We start from the raw sequence: 18021 nt of genomic DNA on the forward strand, positions 1-18021 counted from the left end.
CTGGAATGACACACCTTTATTACACATTGACAACGGCAAATATTTCTCCAATTATTCTTGAGAAAAACACTATGAGTTAAAAGCTAAAGAGCTTTGTTTAGAAAAACCTGTATGTACAGGATAAGCTTAGAGCCTCAAAAAAAAAAAACAAACAGATTAAGAACTGGCCAAGTAAAACAAATGACAAAAATACTGGCTAAGCCTTTCAAATATACTAAATCATGTCAAATATCAATGTATTATACCAAGGCAGTTCAGCAAAATAGAGCATTAAATTGTACTTAAGACACATTCATTACATTTATTCTCGTAACTACTTCATTCCAGGCTGATCGGTCCACTTGGAGCAAGAATGGCCTGAAAGCAATGCTGAGGGAAGGTAAAGAAAGCAAACGTTGCCAGCCATTTTTTTTTTTTTTGCATGAACACGTACGATACAGTTTAATGCAGGCCCAAGGCCAGACACTTTGAGGGGGTAGGTAGGTTTCACTTCTAGTACAGATTCTTCACGTAAGATCATAAAACACAAGGCGGTGAGCCCAACGTAAACAAATTACATGCAGCAGCCCATGGTCACACGCCGCGTCCCAACAAGGGAGAAGGAGAGCTAAACCCAGTGTAGCGAGGGCTCATTAAGGGAAGAGGGTCACCAGGTACAAAGAGCTAGAGCAGACTGAAGTCAGGAAACGTCACTCCTCAGCAGTCACTCAAGGCTGATCTGATTATCTCAGGGACCAAAATAATCCACGTGAGAAATCCGAGATGACTGGACGGCTCAGTATCCTGGACTCACCCCGACGCTCAAAGCTAAGCCGTCTGAGCCGTCTCTGCGAGTCACGGGAAACTGCTGGAGATGAACGGGAGGGGAAGATGGGCTTTTAGGTTAACGGTGGACAGGCAAAGAAAGTGCTGCCAGTGAACTTTCAGATCTGAAGTCACCGTGAGCAGGAGGCCTGGTGCAAGATGTGGGTGCGTCTGAAGTGAGGTTACCGCCTTGATCGCCCACTGACATAACTCAAACTGTGCTTGAATTTAACAAGATTTCATTTGGTTGGAATGAGCTACCAATAAGGGGCATTGAGAGCCCACTGGATGTGCAGACGGGAGGTTCATCACCCAAAGACCGATTGCCCTTTGACCCCACTATCCTACGAATCTAGGATATTTCTAGTAGGAAGGACACGTCAAGGCTTTTCATTATTGGGCAGTACTGAGACAAAGTGGAAATTCCTTAGGGCCACACATTTAATCTTTTAGGTATTTAGGGCTATTCCTTTATCCACCTTATTTTTTAGCTGTTTACAAAGTTAACAAATTAATATCTGAAAGAAAACAATGAATTACTTCAGAGTTCAAAAGATGTACTCTGATAGGATTGTTTCGTGAGGATGACTACAGAGCAGTTTGTTGTTATGACGCTGGGGCACCATGTTATCAAGGCACTTCAGAACTTTGGGAAATTCTCTTGTTCACATCAACAGGCAACTGTAAAACTGGCTCCTCAAATATACAGAAATATGTATACCCTTTAGTGGAAAAAGACCTTACTGGCCCTTTCAGGCACTAGAGAAACATCCATGTGCCAGGTACGCGAGCTAAGGAGCACAGCAGGGGCCAGGAGCTCAACAAGCTGGCAGACCTGGTCCTGCGAGGCTGCTGACGGCCTCTGCTCTCACCTGCGTCAGGAATGTGGAGCAAGGCAGTTCATTTCGAGGAAGCCCATTCATTATGCAATGTGCAGACTTTTTTGCTTATTTTAGCATAACCTGATAATTGGTAACTGATTCCCATTTTTCACTATCTTACTATGGGTGTGGGTATTTTATCTTTTTTTTTTAAAAAGTTCATTAGCTTCATTTAAATGTTCTTATACTTATTGATTTCTAAGGGAAATTATAAGTTTAGATCTTATAAACAAAAACAACTCGAAAGTATCAGCTGGTGCTTCATCCCTTCTTCGCTGCAGTCTCAAAGGTGTTTTTGCTACTAATTTTCATAATTTTCTTATATTGCTCACAAAAATAAGACTCCCTCCCAAAGGCAGGGTATAGGGGAACATACAGACACTGTATTTTAAACAAAAGCATGTTTATCAAAGAACCAACCATCTAGAAAAAACATATTCCCACCCTATTAAATTGGGTGGGACCACTGGGTTTTATGAATGAAAAAAAATCCTGCTGTATTTAGCATAATAACAAAACATATCATTGTACTGTGTTTGTGCTTGGACCTTACTTCTATTTAACCAAAAATTTCCTCCTTCCTCATAATTGTCTTAGTATTTATCACATATTTCTAGATTCTGAAATAGCTGTATTTTAATGCTTGAACAACCATTAAAAATGTTTTAAAAGCTAAAAAAAAAAGGTTTAAAAGCTGCCCCATTTCATTTTCTGATTTTTTAAAAAACCCCAAAAACCACACCACAACATAAGGATAGCGATCCAAATGCAAAAGTTAATGCGCTGTAATATTTCTTTTGCAACATCAAAAGCAGCAGATACTGAATATAATTTGCTTAAATCATTAAATACTGAGATTGATAAATGCATGTATAAATCACATTTAGGCTCAGCGAACTGAAAGCTCTCTACAGATACACAGATGTGTGCATTAAAGTGCAAAACCAGAATCAGGAGCCACAGGCTCTCTCTGGCTGTTCAGTACTCCCACTCGTCCGACTTCAGGTCCAGATAGCTGAGGATGTTCTGCGCCAGCTTCACGGCCTGTTTCCGGGCGGCCTTACACTTCTCCTCACCCTGCGGGTCCACCGCATCCAGGGTGAGCAGCTGCTTGGTGAGCAGCTCTTCCAGGCGGATGTAGTTCTTGTCGGTTCGATTGCCGTCGAAGGAGAGCACTTCGCCCTGGATCTCCGACAGGTTTCCCAGTACGTCCCAGACCGCCTTGTGTGAGGGGTGCTCCTCACAAGCCAACAGCTTTCTCTTTTCCAGGGCTTCCTTCAAGTCAATGTAAGTGATGAGGGTCTGCACTTCAATCACTGCTCTTCTCCGGGCTTCCCGGATGCAGGGGTTTTTTTCCAGACTCACCTCATCCAACTGTCCGATCAGACCCTGTAGTTCTGTTTTGGCGCTCAGGTACAATTCAGGAGGATTCTGTGCTTGGAGAAGTTCAGTTTTGATTTCTCTCATTCTCTTGAGGACCTTTTCTATTTTCAGAATGGAATGGTTCTGTCCTAGGTCAAATGCGTACGTGGTGTCTGCTTCCTCTTCTAAGTCCAAGTATCTCAGTAACTGGTTGATATCTTCCACGACCTCCTTCCGATAGTTTCTGATCTCTGTGCGGCCGCACACATCGAGAGCATCCAGGTCAGCCATCAGCCCCGAGAGCACACAAGATAAGTGCCTGCACGTCTCCTTGTTGTTCACGCCCATCAGAAGGGCAATCAGTGTGCCTCTAGTCTTGTTTACTTCACACATCACAGAGTTGATCTTGGCCACAGAGGGGTGCGCGTCCTCAGAGAGCGGCAGGGAAGGCTGCTTCTTCATGCAGTTCTCGATAATCTCCTGCACGGCACATATTTTGGTTAAGGTGTGATACCGTGCTTTCCGCAGGGAGACCTTGCCTCCGGTCTTGACATGTGTCAGCCTCAAAATGACATCCTGGATGCCTTCCTCAAACTCATCAGTTACACAGTTGCCTCCACTATAAAACGGCACAACCTTCTCTTTCACCAGGGCCTGTGCTTCTTCAAAAATGTTCTGTATTTCGAGCCGGTGTGGGTGGTTCGCATTCTGCTCCAACTCTTTGAGAAGACGCTCTGTCTCTTGTGCCGCCCTCTTCCTGGCTTGCTGAATATCTCCTTTTCCTTCAGTATCTACAGAGTCTATTTCGAAAAGCTGTTTGGTGAGAATCCTCTCCAGTTTCTTGTAATTCTTGTCATCTGACAGACCACTGAAACCAAGTACTTGCTGTTCTATGCTTTTTACCTCCTTTTGAATTTCCTGAAGCCTACTAATAGAAGGGTGTTGGTTTCCCATCTCCATACTTTTGTTGTGTTCAGTTTCACAAGCACTAAAAGATGACAAAAATAACTTGTTACACCACAAAGCCTGAAGAATGGTACTTGTGTATTATTACCTCATTCTAAAAAGATACGCTTACGAAAGGGCCTGTTGTCACTGCAATCCAAAGACCACACTTCAGTACAGAAAGCAGAGTCTATCAACCCCTCTCCCGCAAGCAACCTCCATATGGCAGTGATTGAGACTGGGTTATTGCAGTGTGGAAGATAAGCTGGACTGCTGGGCCTGGGAACCTCAATTTTCCTCAGTTGTAAAAGAGAACAGTGTGTGCCTACATAAGTATGGCATGAGGTTGAGCTGTCAGCTTGGAAAAAGCACAAGCACCTTAGGTCTTCACAGTGGAAGCTGCTTCTTGGCAAGAGAAGGGCACCTTTGTGGAAAGTAAACCAGTAGCTCTTATAACCTTCCGGGCCTTTTGGGGGCATCTAAGCACTCCCACCCGGCCTGCTGCTGTTGCTGCTAAGTCGCTTCAGTTGTGTCCGACTCTGTGCGACCCCAGAGAGGGCAGCCCACCAGGCTCCCCTATCCCTGGGATTCTCCAGGCAAGAACACTGGAGTGGGTTGCCATTTCCTTCTCCACCCACCCGGCCTAGCTTCCCGTAAAAGGAACTGAGCCACTGAAACAATGGGGTTCTCGGGCACTCGCGGAAGTCCCCGTTTCTACATGCCTCTCCGCCCGTTAAACACTTCCAGAAAGACGCCCTGTTTCTCGCCCCACCCTTTGTGTACCTCATAAACCTTCCCTGCAGAGGCTTGAATTCCACAGGGAAGGCGCCTGGCATTATGATAAAGGCACTAGCTTGGGCTTTGGAGGCCTGGTACCCCCTAGGCCCTGTTATGCTCCCCCCTCCAAAACACACCGCAAGACAATGAGACAACGATGACTAACTCATTCATCAGCCTCCCATTAAGGCTTGAGTGGCTTAATGCATTCCCCCCCCCGCCCACGTTCTTGGGTTTCTATCAAACGCTCACGGGCGGGGGATGGATGCTCAATCGAAACTAATCCCCTGCCGGTGTCCGAGCCAAGAACGCGCCTCCGGAGAGGCCCGGAGCGGCGGGCTGCCTCGGCTCTTTCCTCCCTCCTCGCCCTGCCCTCCCGGCACTTTACCCAGACGCGGTCTAAGCGGGCTTGGTCTTGGCGTCCCGCGGGTGAAGTGGCCAGGTGGTAGGTCAGCCCTTTACGGGGTGCGGCACCGGAGCCGGGCCCCAAGCTGCATCCCTCTCAGCCCTCCCGGCTAGGTCTGGACGGGGCAGCCGGTGAAGGGGCCGGCGGTGGCGGCGGCAGCTACTGGCCGCGGCGGCCGCTCCGGGCGTCTCGCCCGGACCCCACGACGCACCCGCCGGCCTGACCTCACAATGGCCTGCGGGGGAGGGGGCGGGCGCGCTCGGCCGGGCCGGGCGAGCCGACGCGGAGGGAGGGGACTCGGGCCCGGCCGGCTCCGGACCCGGGAGACGGGGATCGTCCGGGGCCGCCCGCGCGGAGGGAGAGGGGCCGCGCCGCGGCCGCCCTCGCTCACCTGTGCCGCCCGCGCCATGGCGCGCGTCGCCGCCGACGCCCTGCGACTCCGCAGCTCCCGCCGTCGCCCCGGGCCCGGCCGAACACCCGCCCCCCCGCCTCGGGAAAAACGTCCTCCGGCGTCCGCGCCGCACTTCTCCCCTGGCCGAGCCCGCCGCTGGTCGCCCGGCGCAGAAGCCGCCGAGAATGGCAGCTCCCGAGGAGCCGCTGCCCTGACAGACGCCGGGCGAGCGCACGGTCGGCCGCGCCGTGCCCTCCCGCGGACTTTGCGACGGTGCCGTAAGGTAGCGCCTCGCGACGTCGCGACTCTGCCGTGCGGCGCGAGAGTCGGCGGAGGGCAGCTATGGCGGCCCGGCGGCCGGCGAGGAGCCTCGTCGTCACCGCTCTCTGCCGCGCCTTCTCGGGCCGCGGCTGTCAGCTCGCCCCCGAGCGCGGCGCCGAGCGCAGGGATGCGGCGCCGAGCCGGGTGAGTGAGGTTCCTGGAGAGGCCGGGCCGCGCCCCCCAGGGACACCTGTGGTGGCGTCCCCCGCGTCGGCGGAGCTCCCCAAGAGCCGGGTCCCTGAGCCGGCGCGGGCCGGGCCCCCGGCGCTCCGCCGCGCGGACACAGGCGGCGGGGAGAGTGGGGCAGTCCCGAGCCTCCGAGGCTCCTGCGTCGCCGCCACCCCAGGGCTCTTGACAAGTAGGGGCAGAGTCCGCTGGCAAGTTGATTTGTGCCGAATTTCTTGTCGAGGATAATTAGTCTTTACGGTTAGGGTGCTCTTGATATGCACGGAATGTGTGTGCGCGCCAGCGCGTTTGGCTGCATGTAGATTATTAGTGCTTTTCCTCAAGTGGTGGCAAACTTTACTATCGTATTTCGTAGGCTCATCAACACGTTGAACAGTTCTGGTTTGGAAACGGTGTGTGCATACATCCCTGTTCCTGACCAGAGGTCCCCAAAGATGAATATCTGCAGCGGCAAGGAGTGGCAAGCAGTTTTTAGAAGTTGCCCCGCTCTGGGGAAGGATGTTTTAGTTTGAGGGAGCCCTAGACCTTCATTCCAGCTGTCATATGAAAATATGGGCTAACGGCATGGAATGGGCTGCAGATAGAAAGTTTAAACCAAGTTAAATCTAAATACTAACACTTCATTTGCCAACAGGCTAAGGAGGGAGGCTGGAAAGCATCCTTTAAACCATCCTTAAAGAAGGACTAAAAAGAGCCTGTTAATTCCAAAGCATGCCTGCCTGTTAGCAGGGCAGCTGGTCACTGGGATCCCAAGCCTCTGGTTCAGTTCCCTGATTGAGTGCCCACAGCCCCTGACTTCTATTCCTAGAACATAAAATGCACCCAGCATCCCACTCTTTGGACAGAAAGATACTCAACAGGTATCTGAAAATGCTCCGGAAGGGCAGACAGCTGCCCGCAGGGTGGGGCCTTAGCCCAGCTTAGTTTGTGAACAAGCACTGGAAAAAAGAAGAGCGCCCAAACAGGTTTCTCCACTGACCCCCAACCTTTTGTTGAAGTAAGTCTTACCGTGGGTCTGCTCCTTGAGATGAGCTCCGTCTTGGGTTTTGCGGGCCGGGTGACAAGCCGGTGCACACCTGTGAGACTGCCTGCACCTGTGAAGGCGATGATGCTGAAAGGGAAGCAGCTGACCCATGAGTCACACCGTCCCAGTTCTAGCCTTATGACTTGTGTTTTTCTTGGGCTCTGTTTCCCCATTATGCGAGGTATTGGCTGGGACATTAAAGAACAGTTCTTTCCTCAGGGAAATGTGTAATTCCTGTGTGTTTGGCCTCATCTTTCTATGCTTCCTGAGCACACGGCTAGTTCTTTAGGTAATTCAGTTCCTGCAGGCCGGAGAGACTGTTGATTTTAAATATGAGGTCTTCTTAGAAGTCACAGGCTGTAAATCTTTTTTTTTTTTTTTAATCTAAAGAGATATATTTTAATCCTGTATTTCTACTTCGTTCTGTGTATTATTTAATTAATTCTTTGTTCTTCACTTGAGTTAAGGAGGTCTGCTTTTAGGATCTACAAGATTTATTTACCTCTCTTATCTCTAGCTACCAGTTTGTTTGTTAATTAGTTGATTAATTTATTTGACTGCATCAGGTCCTAGTGGCTTAGTTGCTCCACGGCATGTGGGGTTTTAGTTCCCTGACCAGGGATTGAACCTGTGTTCCCTACATTGCAAGGTGGATTCTTAGTCACTGGACCACCAGGGAAGTCCCTGGATTTTTTTGTCATGTTTTTAAATTTTGTTTATTTATTGGCTGTGCTGGGTCTTGTTACAGTGCAGGCTTTTCTCTAGTTGCAGCAAGTGGGGGATACTCTCTAGGTGGCGGGGCTTCTCATTGCTGAGGCTTCTTGTTGCGGAGCGTGGCTTCCAGAGCACAGGCTCAGTGGTTGTGGCCCATGGGCTTAGTTGTTCCATGGCACGTGGGGTCTTCCCACAGCAGGGATGGAACCCATGTTGCCTGCATTGGCAGGATTCTTTGGCACTGAGCCACCAGGAAAGCCCCAGACTACCAGCTTTTTAAAAATTATCATTATTATTATTTTTTGGCTGCACAGCACATCTTGTGAGATATCCGTTACCTGGACAGGGATTAAATCTGGGCCCTCAGTAGTGAAAATGTAGAGTCTTAACCATTGGACTGCCAGGGAATTCTCTGACTACCAGTTTTTCGTAGAAAAACAGTATAGAACTTAGCGTTAAGCACCACTTTTCCTTCCAAATCCAACTTAAACTCAGCTGTCAGATCACATGTTCTCTAGCTGTGTCATACCTGCTTATTCTTGATCTTTGTTGTTTATATCATTGTTTTACACCTTTGCCTGCATGTTTGGAATCATCTGGAAGGGTAAAAAGTACTGGGACCCTCCCCCGGAGAGTCTCATGTGGTTGGTCTGGGCATCAGGATATTTACTTATATTCTCCATTTGTCTAGTTGTTTTTCCCCCGGTTTTGTTAAGATAAATCATCAGGATTCTTTTTTTAATTTTAATTTATTTTTTAATTGGAGGAAAATTGCTTTACAGTGTTTTGTTGGTTTCTGCCATACAACAACGTGAACCAGCCTTGGAAGTGAAGTCACTCAGTCATGTCCGACTCTTTGCGACCCCATGGACTGTAGCCTACCAGGCTCCTCCATCCGTGGGAACCAGCCATAATTATTCATATATTCCCTCCCTCCCTCCCCTCCCTCCCCTCTCTGTTTCCCACCCCTCTAGATTATCATAGAGTGCCAGGCTGGGCTCCCTTAAAACATCAGGATTCTTGGGTTCAAGTCTAAAGTTCTCAAGTTAGAGAACCACGGCTACATGTTATATGTATCAATATTTGCTTATAGTCTGAATTTCACTGACATTTATACTTATAGTTAACATTTCTCAAGCATTTGCATGCACTGTTCTGAAAGCTTTGCATATTTTAATTAAACGTCACAATTGTGTTCAGAAGGTGCTTTGATCATCCCTATTTACAGATGAGATTGGATAATTCAGTTCAGTTTAGTTGTTCAGTTGTGTCTGACTCTTTGCGACCCCATGGACTGCAGCACTCCAGGCCTCCCTGTCCATCACCAACTCCCGGAGTTTACTCAAACTCATGCCCATAAAGTCGGTGATGCCATCCAACCATCTCATCCTCTGTCTTCCCCTTCTCCTGCCTTCAATCTTTCCCAGCGTCAGGGTCTTTTCAAATGAGTCAGTTCTTCACATCAGGTGGCCAAAGTATTGGAGTTTCAGCTTCAGCATGAAATTCATGTTCCAATGAATATTTAGGACTGATTTCTTTTAGGTTGGACTGGTCGGATCTCCTTGCAATCCAAGAGACTCTTAAGAGTCTTCTCCAACACCAAAGTTCAAAAGCATCAATTCTTCGGTGCTCAGCTTGCTTTATAGTCCAACTCTCACATTCATACATGACTACTGGAAAAACCATGGCTTTGACTAGATGGACCTTTGTTGGTAAAGTAATGTCTCTGCTTTTTAATATGCTGTCTAGGTTGGTCACAGCTTTTCTTCCAAGGAGCAACCATCTTTTAATTTCATGGGTGCAGTCACTATCTGCAGTGATTTTGGAGCCCAAAAATAAAGTCTGTCACTGTTTCCACTGTTTCCCTATCTATTTGCCATGAAGTGATGGGACCAGATGCCATGATGTTAGTTTTCTGAATGCTGAGTTTTAAGCCAACCTTTTCACTCTCCTCTTTCACTTTCATCAAGAGCCTCTTTAGTTCTTCACTTTCTGCCGTAAGGGTGGTGTCATCTGCATATCTGAGGTTATTGATATTTCTCCCAGCAATCTTGATTCCAGCTTGTGCTTCACCCAGCCCAGCGTTTCTCATGATGTACTCTGCATATAAGTTAAATATTGAGTAATTACTTTTCAGTAATTACTTACTTTTACAGTAAGATTGAATAATTTTTTCAAGATCATAATGCTTACACATAGGAATATGTATGTTTTAGTTCCTTTATTTAAAGGAAGATGAATTAAAATATTTCTTTTAGCAGTTTTTGGAAGAACAAGAGCAAAGAAACAGGCCCCCAGCAGAGAGAGGCAATGTGCACCAACGACAGAGAATGGGAACTTCTGGTGTCACGTTTTGTGTCACGTTTTCATCAAGGAGACTGATCTCCAGGACTTCCCTGGTCGTCCAGTGGTTAAGAATCTGCCTGCCAGTTCAGAGGACGTGGGTTCCATCCCTGGTTCAGGAGGACCCCAGATGGCATGGGGCAACAAAGCCTGTGCCCCACAACTGCTGAGCCCGTGCCCAGAGCCCGTGCTCCGAGACTGGAGAGTGGCCTCCTCTTGCTGCGGCTGGAGAAAGCCCGTGTGTGGCAGTGAAGACCCAGGGCAGCCAAAACTGAAGCAGAAGGAGCGCCAGGCTTCCCAGGGTTAGATCTGGAGCGAACTCCATGGGAAGAAGGTGGAACTCGGGACGCATGGGGAGCTGGTGAGAAAGCAGGCCGTCGGCTGTTAAGGTTAGCGTGGCATCTCTAGTACTTAAAAGACTTCCAATAAATAGTTGGAAAACAAGGCTGAGGTGGGAGGACTTTGAAGACCACGTAGTTTCACTCTCTCACCATGAAGGTGAGGAGACTGGGACCTGGAGAGGCAAAGGGGCTTGCCTGGCATCCCAGAGTCAGGCCTGAAGCCAGGGCTGGCCCACTCTTACTTCAGGGTCTAACGCTCCCAGATGCTTTTTCCTCACCTGCGGAGATGGTCACGTGAGTTCCCTTGTTCTGTTAATGCAGAAAATTATGTTGGTTTGTTGGGTGTCCCTTTTTTTTTGTTACTAATGGGAAATTTAAAATGTGCGAAGGTAGAAGAATATGGGTCTTCGCTGGTGGCTCAGCGGTAAAGAGTCTGCCTGCGGTGCAGGAGACCCGGTTCTGATCCCTGGGTGGAGAGGATCCCCTGGTGGAGGGCGTGGCAACCCACTCTAGTGTTCTGGCCTGGAAAAGCCCACGGACCGAGGAGTCTGGCAGATGGCAGTCCATAGGGTCGCACAGAGTCGGACACAACTGAAGCGATTCAGCAGCAGCAGCAGCAGCAGAGCACAGGTGCTCTGTGTCCAGCACCTTGCTTCTGCAGCTACCCCGTCATGGCTGTTTATTTCATCCTTACCCCCATCCAGTCCCCACTTCCAGATAATTTTGTGGCAAATAGCAGACATCATATTTCATTTGTAAGTACTTCAGTATGAATCGTTAAAAGATACAGATATATTTATATGAAACTTAATACCATTGTCACACCTGAAATATTACAATAATTCCTTAATCCCAGCAAATTTTGAATGTTCAAATTTCTTTGTCTTAGAAATATCAGAAATGTTTCCTTTTACAGTTCGCTTGTGTCAGGATCCACATTAGGTCTACACACTACGATTGAGTAATATCCTTTTAGCTGTCTTTTAATCTGTAGGGTTTGCCTCTGTGCCTTTCCGATAACATTTTTTTTTAAAAATTATTTATTTGGCTGCTCCAGGTCTTAGCTGCAGCATGCGAACTCTTAGTCGAGGCATGTGGGATGTAGTTCCCTGACCAGGGATTGAACCCCGGGTCCCCTGCGTTGGGAGCTCGGAGTCTTAGCCACTGGACCACAAAGGAGCCCTCCTTTTCCTTTTTTCAAGCAGTTTATCTGGGGGGCTCAGGGGAGTGTGTCCTTTGGATTTTGCCGACTGCCTTCCCAAGGTGTAACGTAACTGTGTGTCTCTTGTAAAGAGACGGCTGTGTTCTAGAGCCCTGACTTCTTGCAGGTTTGACTTTTTTATTTTCAGAAGGCTACTTCATCGGTGACTGATTTTCTGATGTTAGACCAACCTTGTGCCCCCAGCGTAAACCCAGCTTTGGTTGCGATGCGCTGGCCCTTCTGTGCTGAATTTGGTGTGCTGATCTGTCTAGCATCCGTCTACAGTGGAAAGCTCCAACCCTCCAAAAGGTTTCAGTCCCCACCCCAGAGGAGGTAGGAGTCTAGGCCAGGAAACACACGGAAGCACACTGAATCTTGTCCAATGTTTGTTCCTTTCGCTATTGCCCGTCGATGTCCCCATGGCTGGCTGTGAAATGCCAACTCCGAGAAGCTTTGTGTTGTGTGCAGGCACTTCTGGGAAGGAGGGCGCCCTGCTCCAAGTCCTGGCTTCTAGAAGGCGAGGCCCGGGGTAGGAGTGTGCCGGCCAAGCTCAGGAGCCTGCTGTGATGTAGAGGGGTGGAGAGCCAGGCTGTGCCCGCAGAGCTGGACCAGAAGACGCCGGCGTGGGGCTGCCGGGCTTGGCAGTTTACAACTGGAGAAAAAGCTGGAAGGTTCGCCTCCACCCCACCCCCAGTCACGAGAGCGCAGTGTGCCCAGGCGGAGCAGGCGGGTCTGACGGCTCCCGCGCGCCTTCCCACGCACAGCCCAGCCTCAGGAAGCTGGGCCTCCTGTGCTTTTGCTGTGAGAACTGTAAATTATGGTAATTATTCAAACCTCAAAGGGATTCTTTTCCTCCCCGAAGCTGCTCGTCTCCTCCCTTTTAAATAGCAGTTCTTGGGGGAACAAAGACAGAATGGATGTTTATAGGGGAGAGCAGAGGAACCGCTCCCACCGAAATTGAAGATGCGATCTCTCCGATTATAATGGAAAACTGAGAATGATTGAAGGAGTCGGTTCACAGAGTTCACGTAGAAACTTTAAAGCAGTTTATCAGCAATAACTCAGAGATGCCTGGGGACGGTCACCCACACGCCTGCACCTCTTTGACCTGCTTCGTCACGTGTGGGCAGCTTGGGGTGGTTTCTTGAACATTTCTTCATAGGAAACCTGTCGGGACAAGTGGGGTACGGTTCTGCAAGGTAACCGTGAACCGTTAGGGTGGAACCTTTGCCCCGCACCGCCCCCCACCTGCCTGCTCCTCCCAGGCCTGCTCTGCAGCCTCCCCGGCCTGCTTGAAGGGGAAGGGAGCCCCCAGCCTGCAGGGGGAGTTCACTGCGCAGGGCCCAGGCCTGTCTCTGCCTCGGCTCACTGGGCGCCTTTGTGTGAATCGCCCTTAGTTTCTGAGAACACCTGAGTATCACAGATGCAAAAGCTGTGTGGGAAAAGTCCAGAAATACTTGCATAAAAGTAGTTTGTTTTTTTTAAAGGGCTTTTTAAAAAGGAGAATGTGGTAACCATATATTGTTCTTAGAATAACGAACCATTAAAGATCTGCGTTGCAGTCCCGCCTTTGCTAAAAAGGATTCTTAAGGCAGTCTGGTATCGAGTCGGCGTGTTTCGCCCCTGCTGGTGAGGAACCTAGTCTCGGTCTGAGGGGCAGATGCGGATGCCTTTCTGCCTGTCGGGGGCCCTGCTCCTTCCACACACGAACAGTGAGTTCAGCCCTTCATGGGGACTGGCTGGGCCTTCATGTGAAACTCTCCACCCTGGCTGTGCCTCTTTATGGCTCAGCTTTGCTTCCCAGTGACACCAAGAGAGGAACCAAATGAAAATAAGAATGGTCACAGGTAAAGATGTCTTGAGTCTGCAAGAAGAAACGAATGCAGAGTGAAACAGCCGTGCCAAGCTAGTCTGGTGTGGAGTGCGCACCAGCCGCGGGAGGTGACGGCTGTGCCTAGATGTGTCCTGGCTCCCTCTGCCCCTCGCCAGCAGTGTTCAGCCTGGCTTTCCCCTCCCCCTCAGCTCTGACCTGCCCACCAGCGCCTGGGCCTCCCCGGACCTCCGGACCTCCGCCTCGCCTAAGCTGTCCTCCAGAGCACGCAGCTGGTCCGCGCACTTCTGCGTCTGCGCTGTGCAGCCTTGGAGAGTGCGCCAGAGAACCCGCACTTCCGTAAGGAGCAGCCTGGTGGCTGCCGCCTCCAGCCGGCTCAGAGCTGCTCAGCGCGTGGGCTCCTCACCGACCGCCGGGTCTAGTTACACTGGTTGGATGTCTCTCCACCGGGCCTTCATACAAATCAGGCTTTTTGAAGATGAAGGGGTTTCTCTGTGTAATCGTAGAGCAAAGGAACAGAAAAGATTTTTAGCAGCTGGGAAGAGCATCCCTCCACGCGCACCTGTTCCTCCAGAGGGTGCAGTTCCTGCCCCCGTGGGCTTGCCGTCCAGTGGGAGACAGCTGTGTTTCCTCACCTCCCAGGGAGCTCAGGACACACTGGGGATGCACCCCGGAACGGACCCTGAGGCCTGTGGAGGATCGAGGTCTGAAGTCGGCCCTGTTGTCATGAAGTTCCGTTCGGGCCGAGGAGGGAGAGGTGGGCAGGCCTGGTTGCTAGACCCGGGTGAGGATTTTAGACTTTGTCCTGAGGGGGATGAGTGGTCACTGAAGGATTTGAAGGGAAGGGCTGGCACAGGTAGGGTGGGTGCTGCGGAGAGGTTGCTCTGGCTGCAGTCTGGAGGCAGTTGGCTGTGGGGACCTGCAGTCTGGAGGCAGTTGGCGCTGCTCCCGCTGGCTGAGCTCGGAGCTGGAGCCATCTGCCTGCTGCCCTGGGCCTGGAGACGCTGCCGCAGGAGGAGGCTGGTGCAGCTGCAGCCGTTTCCGTCCCCACTGGGCCTGGTGTGAGGGTGCCAGAGTTAAGTGTTGCTCGAGCCTGGAGTTCCGTAAGCTTGTTCTCAGCCACAGAGAAGGAGGTTTCTCCAAAGATAGCGTTAGATTCCCTTTAACTTCCATCCGCTACAGGCTGTTACTGCTTCTGCAGCTGTGAGAAAAACTCATCTTAATAAAAATGTATCAATCATGAAATCAGCATGAAATGGGTAGAAGGTTTTAGTTCTAGCAGCTTCATTCTCCAAAAGTCAGAAGATGATTAAAAAAAAAGTATTGGAGGCATTAGAACCTGCCAAGATTTAATATTCATTGCTCAGAAATGAGGCTAATGGGACAGAATTATTATTTTTGATGTATTTTTGTTTATTTGGTCATGCTGTGGGGCATGTGGGATCCTGGTTCCCCATCAGTGATTGACCCCGGGCCCCCTGCACTGGCAGTGTGGCGTCTTAGCCACTGAACTGCCAGGAGCGTCTTAAGCTCCGTTACTTCTGGGTCAATTCTGGTGAATTTTAGGCTGTATTCCACTTGTCATCAAATCTTTAACTTGTTACTCAATAATAGCTTCTTTTTAGTGATTGAACATTTTCTATCAATCTTTTTTTCCCTACTCAAAAGCTTTTTTTTTTTTTTTTTTTTTTTTACTTAATCTGTCAAGGGTCCTTAAAACTTTGAAAGTTTTTTAAAAAGATACTTTCCTAGAAAACTTTGAAGGTCTGAGGGAATCCTGTATACGTTTTAAGATTTCCTGCTCATTCACTTATTTTAGACTCAAAATTTTCTGAGAAGGACTGATGCTAAAGCTGAAACTCCAGTACTTTGGCCACCTCATGCAGAGTTGACTCATTGGAAAAGACTCTGATGCTGGGAGGGGTTGGGGGCAGGAGGAGAAGGGGATGACGGAGGATGAGATGGCTGGATGGCATCACCGACTCGATGGACATGAGTCTGAGTGAACTCCGGGAGTTGGTGATGGACAGGGAAGCCTGGCGTGCTGCGATTCATGGAGTCGCAGAGTCGGACACGACTGAGCGACTGAACTGAAGTATTCAGATGCTGAACTGAACCTACCAGAGGTTTTAATAAAATATCATGAATTCCAGTGCCGTCCTAATACTGCATTCTCAGATGAGAGCGAAAGCTTTCCGCATGAGCAGGTGACCTGGGTGTTTTATAACCGGACCTGCGGAACCCTGGGTAGTGATGGCAGAGCAGACGCAACCTCCTGCAACGCTCTCTGTGGTCTGAATTGTTCATGCTGAGAGGCTGCACCAAGCTTTGTAACCCACTTCCGACCAAATCTGATGCTATCCTGGTCGTGTTTTAAACTCTTCCTGTTTTTAGACTGCTTGGGAATTTAGACGATTTAGGAAGGTCATAGCTTCCGAGGCGAGTAGGATGCCGGCCGGTGGTGCTGTGTTTAGCTGTCTGCTTCAGTCAGTGCCAAGTTCTCAGGATGCTTGGTGTGGGTTGGTGGTGATTAGTGGAGGCTATCCAAGCGAAAACTGTCAGTGTTTCCTAAACAGTGACTTGGTTTCCTTTCTCAGTCTCCGCTTGGTCCTTTAGCTGTCAGGGGTTGAGTCTAGGGACCTAAGAGATGGTCAGGCCACTCCGTGGACAGAAGGCTGAGGCCTGCGCGGAGAGCTGAGCTCCCCTGGCCTCGCCTCTCTCCCGCACTGCTCCTGCCAAGGTGGCCGTTGCAGAGCACACGCGGCCCTGGCGACCTGCGCTAGTCCGTGAAATCACTGGCTCTGCTTGGGCAACAGACTCATCAGGGTGCGGCCTCCTGGTGCCGTTGAGAGCTGCCCACGCTGCCTGTGGCCTCCTCGCCAGTGGCCTCTGTCCCACCGACGCGCCGTGCTGTTTCCCCCTCATCAGCAGAAAGGCATTTGGGCTGCTTCCAGATTTTGGCGGTTATACGTTAAGCCACTTTAAACAGTCATATCTAGGTTTTAGTGTGAGCATATGTACTCATGCACCTTGCGTAAACAACCTGGGAAGGGGTTGCTGGCTTGTATGTTAAGAGTGTGTTTAATTTTATAATGGAGTGCAGGCTTTTTTCCCAAAGTGGTTGTATCATTTTGCATTGCCACAAGCGATATTTAAGAGCTTGATTGTTCTACATTCTTGACAGCTCTTGTTTTGGCAGGTTCTATTTTTTTATAGCCATATTAATAGGTGTGGAGTGGTGTCTCGTGGTTCTGACTTGCGTTTCCCTTTTGACTCGTGATGCTGAGTGTTTTTTTTTTTTTAATGCTGGTTTGCATCTTTATGTCTTCCTGGGAAGCTTTTTATATTTTGCCCATTTTTAAATTGGGTGGTATGTTTTCTTATTGTGGAGTTTTGAGACATCTTTGTATATTCTAGAAACAAGTCCTTTTATGGATTTGCATGTATATTCTCCCAGCCTGTGGCTTGTCTTTTGATTTTCCTAATAGTATCTTTAGGAGAAAAGACGATTTTAACTTTGAAGTCCAGGTCATTTATTCCTTGTTTTGTGGATTGTGCTTCTGGTGTTGTATGTGAGAAATCTTTGCCTGATCTAAGGGTGTAGGATTTTTACTGTGTTTTAGGAATTCTATGGATTGCCTTTTTCGTTTTAGATCTTTGCTCCGTCTTGCGTTAATTTTTGTACATGGTATAAAGCGCAGGTTGACAACTGTTTTTCGTCTAAGGATGTAAACTCTTCCAGCGCCATTGTTGAGCATGTTTGGTGGTATTGCTGGTATAAAGCATAGGTTGACGCTGGTTTTGGTCTGAGGATGTAAACTCTTCCAGCGCCATTGTTGAGCATGCTTGGTGGTATTGCTGGTATAAAGCATAGGTTGACGCTGGTTTTGGTCTGAGGATGTAAACTCTTCCAGCGCCATTGTTGAGCATGCTTGGTGGTATTGCTGGTATAAAGCCCAGGTTGACGCTGGTTTTGGTCTGAGGATGTAAACTCTTCCAGCGCCGTTGTTGAGCATGCTTGGTGGTATTGCTGGTATAAAGCCCAGGTTGACGCTGGTTTTGGTCTGAGGATGTAAACTCTTCCAGCGCCGTTGTTGAGCATGCTTGGTATTATTGCTGTTCAGTCACGGAGTCATGTCTGACTCTCTGTGCCCCCATGGACTGCAGCATACTGGACTTCCCTGTCCATCACCATCTCCCAGAGTTTGCTCAAACTCATACCCATTGAGTCGGTGATGCCATCCAACCATCTTATCTTCTTTTGCCCCCTTCTCCTTCTGTCCTCAGTCTTTCCCAGCATCAGGGTCTTTTTCCAGTGAGTTGACTCTTCGCATTAGATGGCCAAAGTATTGTAGCTTCAGCTTCAGCATTAACCTAAAGGTTAATTTCCTTTAGGATTGACTGGTTTGATCTCCTGGCAGTCCAAGGGACTCTCAAGTCTTCTCCATAGTTGGAAAGCATCAATTCTTTGGCGTTCAGCCTTCTTTATGGTCC

General features: G+C 49.2%; 2 protein-coding genes across 4 annotated transcripts in view; one reads left to right on the plus strand and one right to left on the minus strand.

Moving 5' to 3' along the window:
• BAG5 (BCL2 associated athanogene 5) lies at positions 1–7152 on the minus strand. 3 transcript variants are annotated; one of them, XM_005695434.3, is made up of 2 exons: positions 7082–7152; positions 1–4035 (listed from the first exon to the last, which is right to left on the minus strand). In XM_005695434.3, the coding sequence occupies exon 2, from the start codon at positions 4005–4007 to the stop codon at positions 2664–2666; it is 1344 nt and encodes a 447-aa protein (XP_005695491.1). In that variant the 5' UTR covers positions 4008–4035; positions 7082–7152; the 3' UTR covers positions 1–2663. The 3 variants fall into 3 exon arrangements, with proteins under 3 accessions (XP_005695491.1, XP_017921677.1, XP_017921676.1); XM_018066188.1 differs by lacking the exon at positions 7082–7152 and adding an exon at positions 5567–5669; XM_018066187.1 differs by lacking the exon at positions 7082–7152 and adding an exon at positions 5158–5402.
• The window catches only part of APOPT1 (apoptogenic 1, mitochondrial), a 24450-nt gene continuing 12080 nt past the window's right edge, over positions 5652–18021 (plus strand). Inside the window, exon 1 of the mRNA XM_018066189.1 lies at positions 5652–6031. Within this exon, the coding sequence (XP_017921678.1) occupies positions 5909–6031 (123 nt within the window). The 5' untranslated portion in view covers positions 5652–5908. The remainder of the gene's footprint in view (positions 6032–18021) is intronic.

The sequence above is a fragment of the Capra hircus genome, chromosome 21 (assembly GCF_001704415.2).
Source record: "Capra hircus breed San Clemente chromosome 21, ASM170441v1, whole genome shotgun sequence".
Lineage (NCBI taxonomy): Eukaryota > Metazoa > Chordata > Mammalia > Artiodactyla > Bovidae > Capra > Capra hircus.

Coding starts and splice junctions, on each gene's coding strand:
- BAG5 (XM_005695434.3), bottom strand. CDS start 4,007: ATGGAGATGGGAAACCAACACCCTTCTATTAGTAGGCTTCAGGAAATT.